At 39.0% G+C, this 15,649-nt stretch overlaps 1 protein-coding gene across 4 annotated transcripts in view; it reads right to left on the bottom strand.

Moving 5' to 3' along the window:
• usp7 (ubiquitin specific peptidase 7 (herpes virus-associated)) overlaps positions 1-15,649 on the bottom strand; it is an 89,244-nt gene that overhangs the window by 49,530 nt on the left and 24,065 nt on the right. For all 4 annotated transcript variants that reach the window (XM_041205914.1, XM_041205916.1, XM_041205915.1 and 1 more), the window contains exons 3-7: positions 7,140-7,338; positions 4,699-4,837; positions 2,448-2,536; positions 1,998-2,106; positions 274-404 (exon numbers count right to left, since the gene is read on the bottom strand). In XM_041205914.1, coding sequence (XP_041061848.1) covers positions 274-404; positions 1,998-2,106; positions 2,448-2,536; positions 4,699-4,837; positions 7,140-7,338 — 667 coding nt within the window. The remainder of the gene's footprint in view (positions 1-273; positions 405-1,997; positions 2,107-2,447; positions 2,537-4,698; positions 4,838-7,139; positions 7,339-15,649) is intronic.

Raw genomic sequence — 15,649 nt, 5'->3', positions numbered from 1 at the left:
CAGATACAAACTGGCACTCAAGGCCACATTAAGTTATCTGATTGGGTTAACTCAGGTAAAGATTGTTTGGGGGATACTGCACTACCCTTCAAGACACCATAAAAATGTTAGTGTCCCATTTGAGCCACTCAGCAGTGACAGGGTATTAAAACTTAGCTGAAATGTAAATTGACAATGCTGAGTACATAGTCCAAAAATGCAGCCTTAATTCTGAAAGGAAGACAAAGATAAATTTATTTTAATATCTATATACTGGCATCCATTCCAACTTACCCAAAAGACTTTGTCAGTTTCTTAGTTCCAACTGGTTTGTCACTGTGCTGCAATTCATAGAACACCCTTTGCAATGCTAAAGGGACACTCTTTGAGGAATCATCCCCTTCTGTTGGCATCATGTAGACAGCCTATGCATTAAAGAAAATCAGATCGATCAGTAAAATTGAAGTTATGACAAAACAAAATTGAAAATTTCAGCCGTGGCAAGTTCACCAGTTTTGGTGGAAAAAATATTTCTAAGTCCAGTACATTTTAATTAATGTACAAAGCATTTCCTGCATTTACACTGAAATCAGCTGCAAGCTCCTTTGGATGTATTCTATTTTTCAGTCCAAAGGCAAGACTTTCCCCATTCCAACCAATCCGTATTTTGATCCTGTTCCAAATGTGATTGTTAACTCATGCTAGGTATAATTCCACAGCAACTGCTCTCTAGAACTCCACCCCACCCCACCAGTCCTGCAGCACTTTATGCAGGTAAACTATCAGTACATCAATCTGGCAGGCTAACCAACCTTCTAATATCATTGCCAAGATTAAGATGAGTCTGGAATCAAAACTAGGAAATTCTGGGTGCAGCTGCTTAACAAAACATTATGGTACATTTAACCATCAAGTCATATAGTCGCATTTGCAAACGTTTAGAGGAAAAATAATCTTCACAACTTTATTAGCAAAGTCAAAAGGCTTATTACTCAAGTGATTTAAAACTATCACTACAGAAAAGATGTGCTCAACTTGTATGTTTTACCCAATGTTGCACCTTATCTCCAACAATGCTCTTTCAAAATGACACCTTTTAAAAATAAAAGGTGCAAGTCAAGACGATATGCTTGCTTACCCTAATAACTTAAATGTAGAAGCTACTGGCAGTAACCCCCAGGCCCCAACTGGATAGGAATTCAACGCAACTCAGTTCTATATACTGAAATGGCATTCAGCCTTAAATGAGCACTTTGAAAATCCTTGCCATACAAGGAAATGGTTAAGGCATCAGTGGCCACTCTATCAGCGTATATTATAGGAGTGCCACCAAATAAAACTCTTCCGTCGCATTGTTACTGCTTAGAATAAACCAAGGATGATTACAGAATACATGAATAAGAGGCATTGAGTTTACTATGTGCATGTAAAAAGATGCTCAAGAGACATGGGTTAAAGGACTGAACAAACACAAAAAAAACCCACAATATCTTAATCTCCTACTGTCTTAAAAGGCATTGATGGGTGATGAGGAAATTGCAGCACCAAAGAGCATGCATGGTAGAATCCCATGGGTACATCCTATTTTTACACAAGAACAGGTTAGGTCAAACATCAGGCATTAAACCGAAGCCAGATTCAGTTTTTATCCGACATTGGTATCCACACGTTATAGGATAGATCATAATGAGGAGAAGGTTTGACTGATTTTGCACTCCTTGGCACAGGAGGATTGGAAGCCAATCACAGCACCCCTGCTCCCATCATATAAAACATAACTGACTGCAGCTCTAATACTTGCAAGTTCAATTTCAATATAAAAACACAACCAATGCAACAGTAAATATTTCTTTTTTTATAAATTAAAGGATGTGCTTACGCTGCGAGCTCTCAGCAGCATTTTATTCCAATTATGTCTATAGCACACGACAAAACCAGAACTGCAGCATGCAACAATATTATTTCCTTGCAGCCATTTATTTTCAGGTTGAGAACAGTGATGATAATGTCCACGTTACCTTTCGCAGCTGATTTGTGAAGAACAATGTCTGCAATAAGCTGTTCATGTAACAGGTTGCTCCCTGGTTCTTCAAACCTACATAACCTGTGTGCTTCTTGGAATCCCACCTAGAATTAAATTTTCAACAGTACTTTTAATTCAGCTTTCCAAGATATATATATATATATATATATATATATACACACATAATATATATGCAGAAATTCACTACTCTCCAATTTTCTCCCATATCCCATACATCCAAAAAGGCTAGAAAGCAATTGGTAAGCAGGTTTCCTACCTCTCCCCCCATCCTCCAAAAAGCCCATTACACAGCAAGAAATAACAAAGTTATAGGGTAATATTGTTTTTTGCTCAATTCACAATCACCAATTATCGGTGTAAAACTTCTCAATTGAGGCAACTTCCAAAACACCCCATTAATTTAGAATTTAAATACAATACTCACGCCACTCCATGTGGTGCATCAGCCTGAACAAAGACTTCAAATGTAACCTTGTCATCATCTATGAAACCCTTTTCAGCATCTGTTGCTTCCTAAAAAGATGTTAAACAAGTTTTAAATAGCTATTCAATTAACGTGCCATAGATGTCGAAGTACAAGTCAACTTTGAAGCCTCAAAAAATCCTTCCAAAAGCAGGGGTCAACTTATATGCCGAGCATTAAAGAGAACAACTGCTGTGGGTGGTTGCCATCTTTGTCATTTGCCACAAGGAGTCTGCTCTGTGGAGGCATGTCTTAAACTCTCACGCATCTTCGTAACACAACTTGTTATTGCCTACTTGATCCCTTGCACCCAGTTATAGGGTACTGGCAAGTAAGACATCCATTTGTGGGGTCAAAAATTGAGGCTAACTTCTAATCAGAGTATAGTATGTCATGGCTGAAAAGGAGGGTCGACTTATACACTGGGAATATGCAAAAACAGGATTTCTGGGACTGAAAAGATGGAATTTTATATGCTGGATAGGTTTATATGCCCTAATATATGGTAATTCATTCCATCACTATTGTTATAATGCATCATTTGCTCACACAATTTTAATCCAAACTGAATTTAATAAACAGTATAGACAAATTAAATGCAAAATAACAAGTTAGTATTTCACAAACAATACAGGACTGAACTTCCTGCATCCTCTGTTCCACAATACAACTTCTTATTTAAAAAAAAAATCAATGGATGGCTTTGGTGAAATTCCATGAACACATTCTTTAGAATACAATGATTCACAACTGGCCTATGATAAGTCTTGTACCTAAAAATTCAACCAATATACAAGAATGATTACAGCAATACTACTCTGTGCAAGGAGTGAAACATACAGATGGAAATTGGCATCACTTCCTACAAAGAAGCAAACTCAATATACACAGGTTCAGATTTTTCTGGGCCAAATGGAAGTGACAGAAAGAGGGTGTATAGTTTCATGTGTACTTCATTATTTCAGTTACAAATTACAAGTAATGAATTTAACACTTCAAGACCTTTGGAGCAACAAGCTAAAATTGAAGGGGATATACGGCTGAGAAGTAGGCTCAATTTTTAAAGCACACTTTTGGGGTAAAAGATATGCATCAAAATATACTTCAGAAAAATAATCTCTGAACAGTCAATTTCTAAAATAGAGAAATAGGTTACAAAGTACAAAAAGAACATTAATACAAAGCTAACCGGGAAAAAGGGGATTACTATTAGGACAATAAAGTGATAAAACAGGCATTCGGAGTACATAAAAGGGAAGTGGAGATGAATAAATGAGGTTAAGCACAAGAATACATCTTACTTGTACCATCACAATAAGAATTGCTCAAAAGCAAATTAGAATTACAGGATAAAAGTTGTGGATTAAGAGGAAATGAAGGGAAAACAATAACTCAAATGGTTTAAGACACATTCAGGAAGGAGAATAGCAACTTGCTATACAAGAACAGCAAATAGCCTGAGGGTTATGAAATCAATATGGAGGCACTGAATAGGATCAGACAAGATTAATCTTCAAGGGGAAAATAGTATATTGTCTACATATACGTACATTCAGATGCTGAACATTAAGTCTTTCACAGGTTAAGGAAGATGGTCTACATTTCAGTGTTTGGAGGTGAGGGTGGGGTGGGAAGAAAGGAGATCTAAAACAAATTAGACAAAGCAATGGAAAATTGGCAATGACTTCTTTCAATTTAAGTCAATGTTGGAATAGCTTTAAAATTTTATTACAAGGGTCTAGTGCATTAACAAATTGATGTTCATGTTTTGACTATTCAGCCAACACAAAAACCAAAGCCAACATACATCCCTCTTGGCCAAAAACTGGAAGATTCCAGTCCACTCAGTTAGATAGGAACAAAGCCCTTAACTCCAACAAGACCATGACAGACTCTTGAGCACATGGACTACCCTAAATTACACAGGAAGCTTGCCAAATGAGCTGCGGAGATGCAGTAAATTTAAGGTCTCATGACAGTATTCAGAAGAGGATAATTCAATATTATGGGTTGATGGAGGTATGCCCTGTGATACTGAAAAATTTTTGTACTGGAATAAGCTTGCCTGTATTTTCCCCTCCATCCATCCCACTTTCTTGCATCAATTTTGATTTAGAGAAAAGGAGACAAGCACATTTCATATTTGCAGCTAGACTTGGACGACAAAACAAAAAAGTTTGGTTGCAGGAAAAAGTAAATTCACAGCACTTACACTCCAAGTCATAAAATTAGAGAAACCCCAGTCATTCTCCTTATGAAAGAAAAGATGACTGATTCTTCTACTAAATGACTTTTCTTCATCTTTGTAGTTGATTATCTTCAAAACAGCTTGGGCATGACAGGACCATGACCTATAAAAGGGAACATGAATTACCTAATTACGTAAATTCCTCATGTTCTCTAGCTAGGAGTAAATGCACCACCGCACAAAAACCATACAATTCACTGATAAATCATAAATGCATATGTTACATTATCCAACAGATTAGCAAAAGGTGAATCAAGATTTTGCACTCAGGATACAATGTAAATTGGTTACGGTATTGAACCAGCAGTTCGAAAATCACGCCAAGTTCTCAAACTGAATTCAAAGCATTTGGTAATGTGGGGCTCATACTATTAAAAAAACAAGCGGTCAAATGGTCATAAAAACATCAAAGTCCTTCAGGTAAAGGAACCCGTTACCCCTAACCAGTCTTATATGCTTGAGCCCAGTCCTACACCACATGGCTGATTCAATGTCCTCTGTAGTAACCCAGCAAGGCACCCAGTTTAACAAGTAGCTAAAGATGACTGACAACCAGTACATTCTCAGGGTAACTAAGGATTTATCAGCATCACCCCAGCCCAAGATACAAGCAACATTCAGGTCCCATGTTTCAAAACTAACTTTAGCCCTCCATCTATGGACTGGGATTCTTTAATTTCAGATGTTCCTCCACATACAAAGTTTAGAGTAGCTGTTACTGATCTTTGGCATTAATTCAACACAGAACAAATGCTAATTCCATTTCAAATCACTTGACTAAGACAAAAAATTGCCAACTACATTCCTCCTAAACAAATTAAGAAATTATAATAAAAAAACTGCGGATGCTGGAAATCCAAAACAAAAACAGAATTACTTGGAAAAACTCAGCAGGTCTGGCAGCATCGGCGGAGAAGAAAAGAGTTGACGTTTCGAGTCCTCATGACTCTTCAACAGAACTGGGTGAATCCAAGGAGAGGGGTGAAATATAAGCTGGTTTAAGGTGGAGGGGGGTGGGGGTTGTAGGGACAAGCAAGCAGTGATAAGAGCAGATAATCAAAAGATGTCACAGACAAAAGAACACAGAGGTGTTGAAGTTGGTGATATTATCTAAACGAATGAGCTGATTAAGAATGGATGGTAGGGCACTCAAGGTATAGCTCTAGTGGGGGGTGGGGGGGGCATAAAAGATTTAAAAATAATGGAAATAAGTGGGAAAAGAAAAATCTATAAAAATTATTGGAAAAAACAAAAGGAAGGGGGAAGAAACAGAAAGGGGGTGGGGATGGAGGAGGGAGTTCAAGATCTAAAGTTGTTGAATTCAATATTCAGTCCGGAAGACTGTAAAGTGCCTAGTCCCACTTTACAGCCTTCCGGACTGAACACTGAATTCAACAACTTTAGATCTTGAACTCCCTCCTCCATCCCCACCCCTTTTTGTTTCATCCCCCTTCTTTTTGTTTTTTCCAATAATTTTTATAGATTTTTCTTTTCCTACCTATTTCCATTATTTTTAAATCTTTTATGCCCCCCCCACCCCCGTTAGAGCTATACCTTGAGTGCCCTATCATCCATTCTTAATCAGCACATTCGTTTAGATAATATCACCAACTTCAACACCTGTGTTCTTTTGTCTGTGGCATCTTTTGATTATCTGCTCCTATCACTGCTTGCTTGTCTTTACAACTAACCCCACCCCCCCCCCCCCAACAACCTTAAACCAGCTTATATTTCACCCGTCTCCTTGGATTCACCCAGTTCTGTTGAAGGGTCATGAGGACTCGAAACGTCAACTCTTTTCTTCTCCGCTGATGCTGCCAGACCTGCTGAGTTTTTCCAGGTAATTCTGTTTTTGTTTAAGAAATTATAATGGTTTGCATGGTTTTGCAAGGACAATAACATTTAAGCCTTAGTTACTTGATCTACTACTTGGTACCATTCGAAGTACTTTTATTGGCGTGGCATCACCGGATAGGCCAGCATTTACTGCCCACATCTAATTGCCCATGAGGTGGCGGCAATGAGCTGCATGCTTTAACCACTGTGGGCCATGAAGTGTAGATATGCCCACAATGCTGTGAGGAAGGGAGTTCCAAATTAGGATGGAATGGGGCTTGGAAGGGAACTTTGCAGGTGGTGGCTTTCCCAAGCATCTGCTGCCTTTGTCCTTCGAGGTGGCTGAGGTCAAGTAATGCATTTCATTTTTCCTTGCTTCACCTTTTACACATTAATATCATTCAGTTGAAATGACAGTACACTCAGACATATTTTAGGACCTTAGAGGCTTTTGTAAATTAAGTCAATATTTTCTGGTCAAACTGTACAAGATAATGTGGGGTTATTATTCATAAATTGCTGACATTGCGAACATTTCAACCTTCAAGACAATGTTAGCTTTTTCTTACGTGGAATCAGACTCAGCATTGCATTGTAGGAAAAATCCAACGCTCTTTTGATGAGGCCGATCAGGATGGAAGCGAGGCATTACCATAATTTTCCATGGCAAATTTCGCACAAAACAAGGAGGACTCAGCACAGACTCACTGAGCCTACTAAACCGTTCCACAGTGAAACGAAATGTGGCCTCTGACCGCCAGCTGGTGTCTGTGAAAAGTGAAAAAGAATTTTACAAGAATAAAAGCAAAACCAATTTTAAGGTCAACAATTTGTCTTGTTGAATGGCACTTAAATCTGATGTGGCTTCTGAAGAGTTAGCAGAATTCAAAGTTAATACTGTGACCATCTGACTGATGTAAAACTATTTTCACCAGCAAGACATCATAATTCTTGCATGTTGTGAAAGCATATTTATCAGCATTCAATTTTTCAATTACAATTAAACATTGTAATGTCTATGCATTCCAAAAATGCTGTTGATTTCAGCTTTTCTTAGGCCATTCTATGCCTACACTTTTTTTTTTTGCTAGGCAAGGTGAGGCAGCTTCTCCAAAATTTCAAGCAACAGTCTCTACTGAGAACCATGTGGTGCAATGGAATTCACTTGGAGAAGAACCAAGTTTGCAAAAATGTAGAGGCAGTTCATTGGTAGTATACATCAACAGTGATCAATTAGGAATAAAAAAAGTCACTACTTGCCAACTTTATCATTAATACTCAAAGAAAATGCCATCCACAAGAGGGTGCTTGAAGCAAAGCGAGTACATTGTAGTGACATTATTAGCTCTCTGCCATTACTTACCATAGGTGCTGCCTGCCTCGTTCTTTAAAGAAGTTCAAATTCCTTGCACAAAGAATTTGGGACTTGGGAAAATGGAACATTTGAGATACTGGTCCTCTTGAAAAGATTTCGCCCTGACACATTAAGTGGTCTTTCCCCATGATGCTGCATACAAGGCGTTGCTCTTTGCTTGCAGGAGGCTGCTCTAAATTAACAGCCAGAGTGTGCAAATGTAACCGCAAAACATTACGGTCAGACATTTGGATTAGGCCCATCAGCAGTTCTGTATGCAGAGGTTGAATCTCTAAAAAATTTCAGTCCATAACCACTCTAAAAAAAAAAAATTAACATTTTCCTCATGCTCAATCTTCACAAACAAATAGTAAACATTGCAGCATAAGAACTTTGCAGTGAAATACTGAGGAAGCAAACAACGTTTCATGCGTAGTATGGCGGCAAACGATTCATATCCTCACTTCAATAGGACCAGAACTGGTACCTGGACAAAAGGACACCGTTGGAATATAATGCAAGATATAACTCAGTTAAAGCATCACATTGATACCTTTGATATAGGTTTTACCAAGGGGATGGGTGCAGCATGGTTCAGGACAAGGCCTTGCAAACAGCAGATGGGAAAGAGGAAACTGAAAGCCACTCAGGGAAGTAATTTTCTTTAAAAAAAAAAGACACTATCCCAGGTCTATTTTTTTCCACAGACAATATTTCAAGGAAGTTACAGAAATGAAAACTTATGAATATTCTTCAGACACATACAGTATTTTTTTAAAAAATTGAGAAACATAGTTAAAGGGCCCTAGATTCACTGGGTACAACTACTAAAGGATAAAATAAATAAAGTCATAGTGGTCAAGGTATGTGAAGCTTAGATTCTAAAAAAGTCTGCAGATTAGGAGTAAGGAAAGAAAGAGGTGGTAAGGAATTTTGGTTTGGAGACCCTACAGGCAGTGCTATGACATCCATGCTTGGTGACCTACATTGGCTCCCCATTAACTATTTTGATGTGAAAATTCCAATCATTTTCAAATACCTCAGGGGCTGTCCCTCCCATCTCTAACCTCATTCAGCCCCACAACCCTCCAAGATGCCTGTGCTCATCTAATTCTGGACTCTTGAGCATTCCCAATTTTAACTGTTCCACAATTGGTGGCCATGCCTTCAGTTGGCCTAAAGGTTAGAAATTTTCTCTCTATTTCTCTTTATCTCACTTTCCTCCTTTAAGATACTCAAGACCTGCCTCTTTGGCCAAGCTTTTGGTTCGATGTAATAGTGTTTTACTATCTTGGTGAAGAAACTTAGGACTTGTTTTTACATTAAAGGCACTATGCAAATACATGTTGTTTCATTCTCAGCATGATAAAGATTCAATGTAAGATAAGAATGTAGAAAAGTCAATTTAAAGCTACAGTTGAAATTGAGGATCAATGTTCTGACAAAAATCAACAAAGCAGGAAAAGTTGAGCAAGGTTTGAAGGCAAAAGGTATTGCCCTGAAAAAGAGTTGGCCAATCAAGCCTATTCCACCATTGCACTTTGAATAAACAAAAGCAATGGGGACAACAGCCATGGCAATGCATCAACCAACTGGTTGACCAACTCACCAACCAATCAACACCCCTTTTCTCACACAGCATAAATTGTTGTTCCCTTTGAAATGTGATATTCTTGCGTCTGTTCTGATGAGTGCAAGACGAAAAACTTCATTAGCCTGTCTCCTTACTCAGCAATACTGAACTTCTGTACTACTAAGCGGCTATAAGACAAGTATGTTCTTTCTTAGCATGAAAAACAACACCGTATCTTCAGGTGTGGCCTCACCAATGCCCTGCATAATTGTGCTAAGACTTTGTTATGTTTATATTTCAATTCCTTTGTGACACATGCTAACATACCATTTGCCTCCCTAATTGTTTACTGTACTTGTTTATTAACATTTTATATTTCATGTGCAAGAATATCTACGTCCCTCTCAATACAAACCTTCCCAGTCCCTCGCTATGCAAAAAACAATTCTCTATTTTTCTCAAAGAGAGTAACATCACAATTTGCCATTTGTATTCCAACTGACATGCTATTGGCTACTCACCCAGTCTGTCTATATCTCTCTGCAGCTTTTTTCTTGCACTCTGCCCAGGAATAAAAGGTGTGCTTTTAAGGTTCACATATTTGAGGACATGAAGAGTTTGAGAGTTTAAGAGAGGGGAAAATAAGGAGCTTCTACAAAAGAGGCAGGTGAACTGTGTGGCAGTTTTAGCAACGAAATACATCAGATGAGATGGGCCAAGAACATCAATATATGAAGGACTATAGAACTGAAAGTAATAGCTGTTGGTTGGAATGGTATTTAAGAAGTTGCAACAAGATTTTCACTGTTCAAAGGACAAACAGTAAGCAATGCAGCCATCCACGCGAGTGGAAATATAAACTGCAATACACAAACACCATATAACATCAAGCAACAAATTAACCAAAAAGTTGTTTATAATGGGTATTCACACCAGATTTGCAACAGCAGTAATCTATGTTTACTTAGATAGTTAAACAGAACTATTAATATAGGTAGTACATTGAATTGCGCTTTTCGGCCTCAGCTTCTAGTTAAGTAAAATCCATTTCATAAGATGGGAGACCACAAGATAACATACACCTGGTTATGAATGCAGGATCCAGTTAAAAGGCAAGGTCCAAAAAAAATTCAAAAAATACTAAGTGACTAGGATTTCCTTACCTCCAAGGCAAACTTAGACAATATGAACCACCACTGCTTTTCAAAACCAGGTCAAATCCTCTTCTCACTATTTAATATCTACTACCATATTCAGCAGTAAATTAAAACAATTCTATGTCTGCATTTAATTTTTAGAAATTCAGCCATAAAATCATTCTATTCATTATTAGTTACAACCTAATCATACACAAAAGGGAATATTACTCACTGTCATAACTCACCATTTCTCCACAGAGTCTTCCACAGACACAAGCGTTAAAAAGCACCAATCCAGCTAACTGGAATATTGAAGATTGCATGCACCACTTGCAGGTAGTTCTAAGAACAGCCGAGCTAAAACAAAATAGTTAAGAGAACAGAAGAGGACGGTGGGTAGTTTATGTCTGTGTGGAAGATCCTCCTTTAGAGAAGTGGGAGTTATTACTACAATGCTCTTTATCCTTTAAACCAGATCTTTCACAGACATTTTCATAGGGGCACCACTTAGAGGGCCAATTATGAATATGCATGTCGACACTACTTCATCCAAAAGTGAGAGCCAGTGGCAACGTACACAAGAATGCTCTTTATCCTTTAAATCAGATCTTTCACAGACATTTTCATATGGGCACCACTTAGAGGGCCAATGATGAATATGCATGTCGACACTACTTCATCCAAGAGTGAGAGCCAGTGGCAAAGTACACAAGAAAAAAATTTACAGCAACTTGCAAAGATTTCTAAGATTTACTTACCAGCCAATTCTTTGTATAAACAAAGTGCATGTTGCAGGGTGCTGTCAAAGCTCTTATTTTGCCCAATATCTTTTTTACCCCTTTTATTGGCAAAGCACAAATTCTCTTCAAATATTGTGCGAGGTCTTCTGATTCTCACGTAATCTCAAAAAAATACTTTTACAAAGCAACTGACGCAAAATCATTATTTTTTGAGCCAAGCATCCTTTCAATAACTTAAGTTATTTAAGCACTCAGTTGCCATCCCTCGTCTGTATATTCTGCCACATTAAAAGTGGGGTGAGGAGGAAAACATTACTGTGCTTTGGGATGTGCTTGCTCGATTCTTTTCCTGATATGCTGAAACATGTGATCCCCATCAAGTCACTGCTAGGGCCAGAGCTAAAACCAAAGAGCTTCTTCCTGTTGCTACTGGATCATTTAGATCTTGATGAAAACTCATGTCCAAAACAAAGCTTTGCCTGGCACAAACATTCTACAGAATGCCCAAAGTAAACAAGGTAATTTTCTATATCCTAGTCTAGACCTGGGAGTTATCGTGGTAATTGACCTCCATCAGTTCCGGAGGTCACAGGTGCTACTTGCCTTGGTTTTCCCAACAAATGGTTTTCTCCCAGACAAAATCAGAAATACCTGGAAAAACTCAGCAGGTCTGGCAGCATCGGCGGAGAAGAGCAAAGTTGACGTTTCAACTCATGACCCTTCAACAGAACTGTTCTGTTGAAGGGTCATGAGGACTTGAAACGTCAACTTTGCTCTTCTCTGCCGATGCTGCCAGACCTGCTGAGTTTTTCCAGGTATTTCTGTTTTTGTTTTAGATTTCCAGCATCCGCAGTTTTTTGTTTGTATCTCTGGTTTTCTCCCAGGTTTTTAGCACTGAGCATAGCACCTAATGCTGCTTTCCCATATTTATGTTGTGTGCTGAGCCTCTGCTGGTTTATTGAAGGTGACCTATTCATAAGAGATCCAAGCAGCTGGAGTTTGAATCAGCTGAAGTAGTTTCCAATGTGTAAGGCATAGGTAGATTGGCTGTGCCAGTTCTGCATCTGCAAAAAGTGTTAAGTCTGCAACGAGCGACATTGTGACATTCATGGAGGCAGAGGAAAGATAATAAGGAGTGATGGGAAACGGGCATAGTAGGGAAGTCACTCCTTGTTGATGTGTTTATCAGGTTTACATCTTTAGTTCCTGATGGTAGTGTGATGCAAAAGAAACAGGAGTAGTGTAACAAAGCTATCTGGCCAGGGTATACTATTCCCTTTTTATAGCTGCAATTTCATCTGGAAATAGAGCACACTTGTTCTGTAGTTCAGCTCAAAACCAGGCACCAATTCTATCAATCAGCACCACCAATGATACCTCAAAGTGCCACTAAGTTTTAACTGAGTAGTATTGGTGTATATCAGTGCCATAAATGGAGGGATGAGTAATTTCTTCTCTCAGGGTTGTTAGTCTTTGGAATTCTCTTCCACAGAGAGCTGTGGAGGCTCAGTCATTGCATATATTCAAAGTGGAGGTAGACAGATTTTTCATCAACAAGGGAGTTGGGAGTTATTGGGGGGGTTCAGGCAGGAAAGAGTTGAAGCCACAGTCAGATCAGTCAGTGTTCCTGAATGGCGGAGAAGGTTCGATTGGCTGAATGGCCTACTCCTATTTCTTGTGATCTTACGATGCACGGGAAGCTAAGTCAGCCATATGTTGCAAGAAATCCTCTATGCCAGGAGGTATCACAGAAATCTTACAGAAATTTTCAGAGAAAATTCCTTGATCCAACATTTTGCTTTTATATTTGAGAAAGGGGATCTTGTGGAATTATTCTAATTCACTCATCCTGCTCTAAGATAAGAATTCTATAGCACCTTCCAAACCTGTAACCTTTACCACCCAGGACAAGGACAACAGATGCATGGAAACACCACCACCTGCAATTTCCCCTCCAAGCCACACACCATCCTGACTTGGAACTATATCACCATTCCTTAACTGTTACTGGGTCAAAATCCTGGAACTTCCTCCCTAACAGCACAGTGGGTGTACCTACACCACATGGAGTTCAAGGCAGCAGCTCACCATCACCTTCTCAAGGGCAGTTAGGATTGGCCATAAATGCTGGCCTTGCCAGTGACACCCACAATCTATGAACAAATATAAAAAAAATCCATGCCCCACATGCAGCAGCACCTGGACATATCCAAGCCTGGGTTGATAAGTGACAAATAACATTCATGTCACAAAGTGTTTAACCATGTATGAGATTCAAAGACAACACAATAGCCAAATATCAGCATTGGGGGGCGGGGGTTGCCATTGACCAGAAACTCAAAAGGAGCAGGCAGATAAATGCAATGATTACTAGGGCAGGTCAGAGGCTGGGTATTCTATGGCAACTAGCTCACCTGCTGACTCCCCAAAGCCCCTCCACAACCTGCAAGGCAGATGTCGGAAATCCAATCAAGGACTGGATGTTCACTTCCTTCGATGGGTTCAGCTGCAACAACACTCGAGAAATTGATAGCCCAACCACTCTCTTAAACATTCACACCCTCCACCGATGTGTGCACCATCCACAGGATTCACTGTAGTAACTTGCCATGGATTCTTTAATAACACCTCCCAAATCTGTGACCTCCACCACGTAGAGGGACAAGGACAGTGGGTATATGGAACACCACTATACTCAAATTGCCAGTCAAGACACACACCACCCTTAGGTATATATCACCATTCCTCCACTGATGGGTCAAAATTCCACAACTCCTGCCTATCACCACTTTGGAAACACCTTCACCACATGGACAAGAGCAGTCAGGAAAGCAGCTCACCACCACGTTCACAAGTGTTACTAGAGATGGGAAGCAACATCTATACCCTAGGAATGGAAGTACCATACCAGAGTTACCTCCTCAGGCTGTGTTGATCAACACCAAAACAATAGCACTTCCCAGATGCTAGACAAAGACATCAGTGGCATCACTGCTTAATTGGAACTAACATTGGGCAACTGTTTAGATGACAAAACCAGAAATTCTACAAATTTTGACTCGTTTTGAAGGAGGCTACACCAATCACGAAGGGACTCATCCTGTTCTCCTTGATCATCAGCACTGAACACAGTACGGCCACTGCATCTTCACTAAGGTATTCTCTGCATTAACCCAATTCCTGTCTCATCTGGATTTGCATTTAGCGAAACTGGAACTCTGGGTTTCCCTGTACCTGGAGGAACCTAGCTTTGAAATGTAGTAAATTACTATTCCATTGAACGCTTTCACAGATTTAGCACAGCCTTCATATTTCTGAAACTGTGCAAAGTTGAAAACAGGCTAATGAGCCATGGATTTGGAGTAGGAACCATTGTATTCCACAAATTTTAAATTCAGCACTACAACCAAACCATATAGTCCTTAGGGGCTGATACTGGAAAGCATCAGCTCAAGCAAGCAATTATTAAATTAAGAAATTTCAAAAAATGTTTTTGCAAGATTACTGTTATCCACAATAAATATTGTCTTACAATGAATAAAATCTGTATGTAAAAAAAAAATCGACAAGAAAAAAATGAAAAAGGTGAAGTACACAACAAAGTCTTAATCAGTGAAGGGGAGATCGCCTGACCCAAATGGTAGGGCAATGGTGAATTTCTTAGTGCTCATTCCCTTTCCCAACTCCTCTTCCAAAGTTAATGACTGAAATTCCTATTTATATGTAGAAGTTGAATGAATGAGGAAGAATTGAGGAATCTCTCATAACATGCTCCAAGCAGGAAATAAAAATTCCTTGTGACCAGGATTTTTAATCAGAGAGCACCTACCCCATGGGGAGGCATCTTGCTAGAACAGTGTGCAATTCTCAATCTTCCGTTTAGCCGCGCAGGCATATATAACCCATTAGTGTTCATTTGTAGAATATCTGATCTGGAGGAGAATATGTGTAATAAATCTGGTCCTTAAGAAAGATTTAGCAAAATATAACCAACAGCATTGTCATTAGTCCCATTTATGATCAAAACTGTACTTCAATCTTAAAAGCTTCACAATAGGTGTCACAACATCTAAGTTATTTGTAATGATTACTGCTTCAGATCTAGAATTAAACAGGAAACAGCTTCATCACCAGAAACAAACCACTTTGAAGTCATACTTACTATCTTGGTTCAAAATATTTTAGGTTGGCACACCCCTTGCGGAGGTTTTGTCCATGTATAAAATATTCCTACATCAAAAATCTATTCCTTTTTGCAAACCTTTAATATTAG

This window comes from Carcharodon carcharias, chromosome 15 (genome assembly GCF_017639515.1).
Source record: "Carcharodon carcharias isolate sCarCar2 chromosome 15, sCarCar2.pri, whole genome shotgun sequence".
Taxonomy (NCBI): Eukaryota; Metazoa; Chordata; class Chondrichthyes; order Lamniformes; family Lamnidae; genus Carcharodon; species Carcharodon carcharias.
The sequence above is the reverse complement of the archived record's forward strand: the minus strand, read 5'-3'. Positions and strand labels throughout refer to the sequence as shown.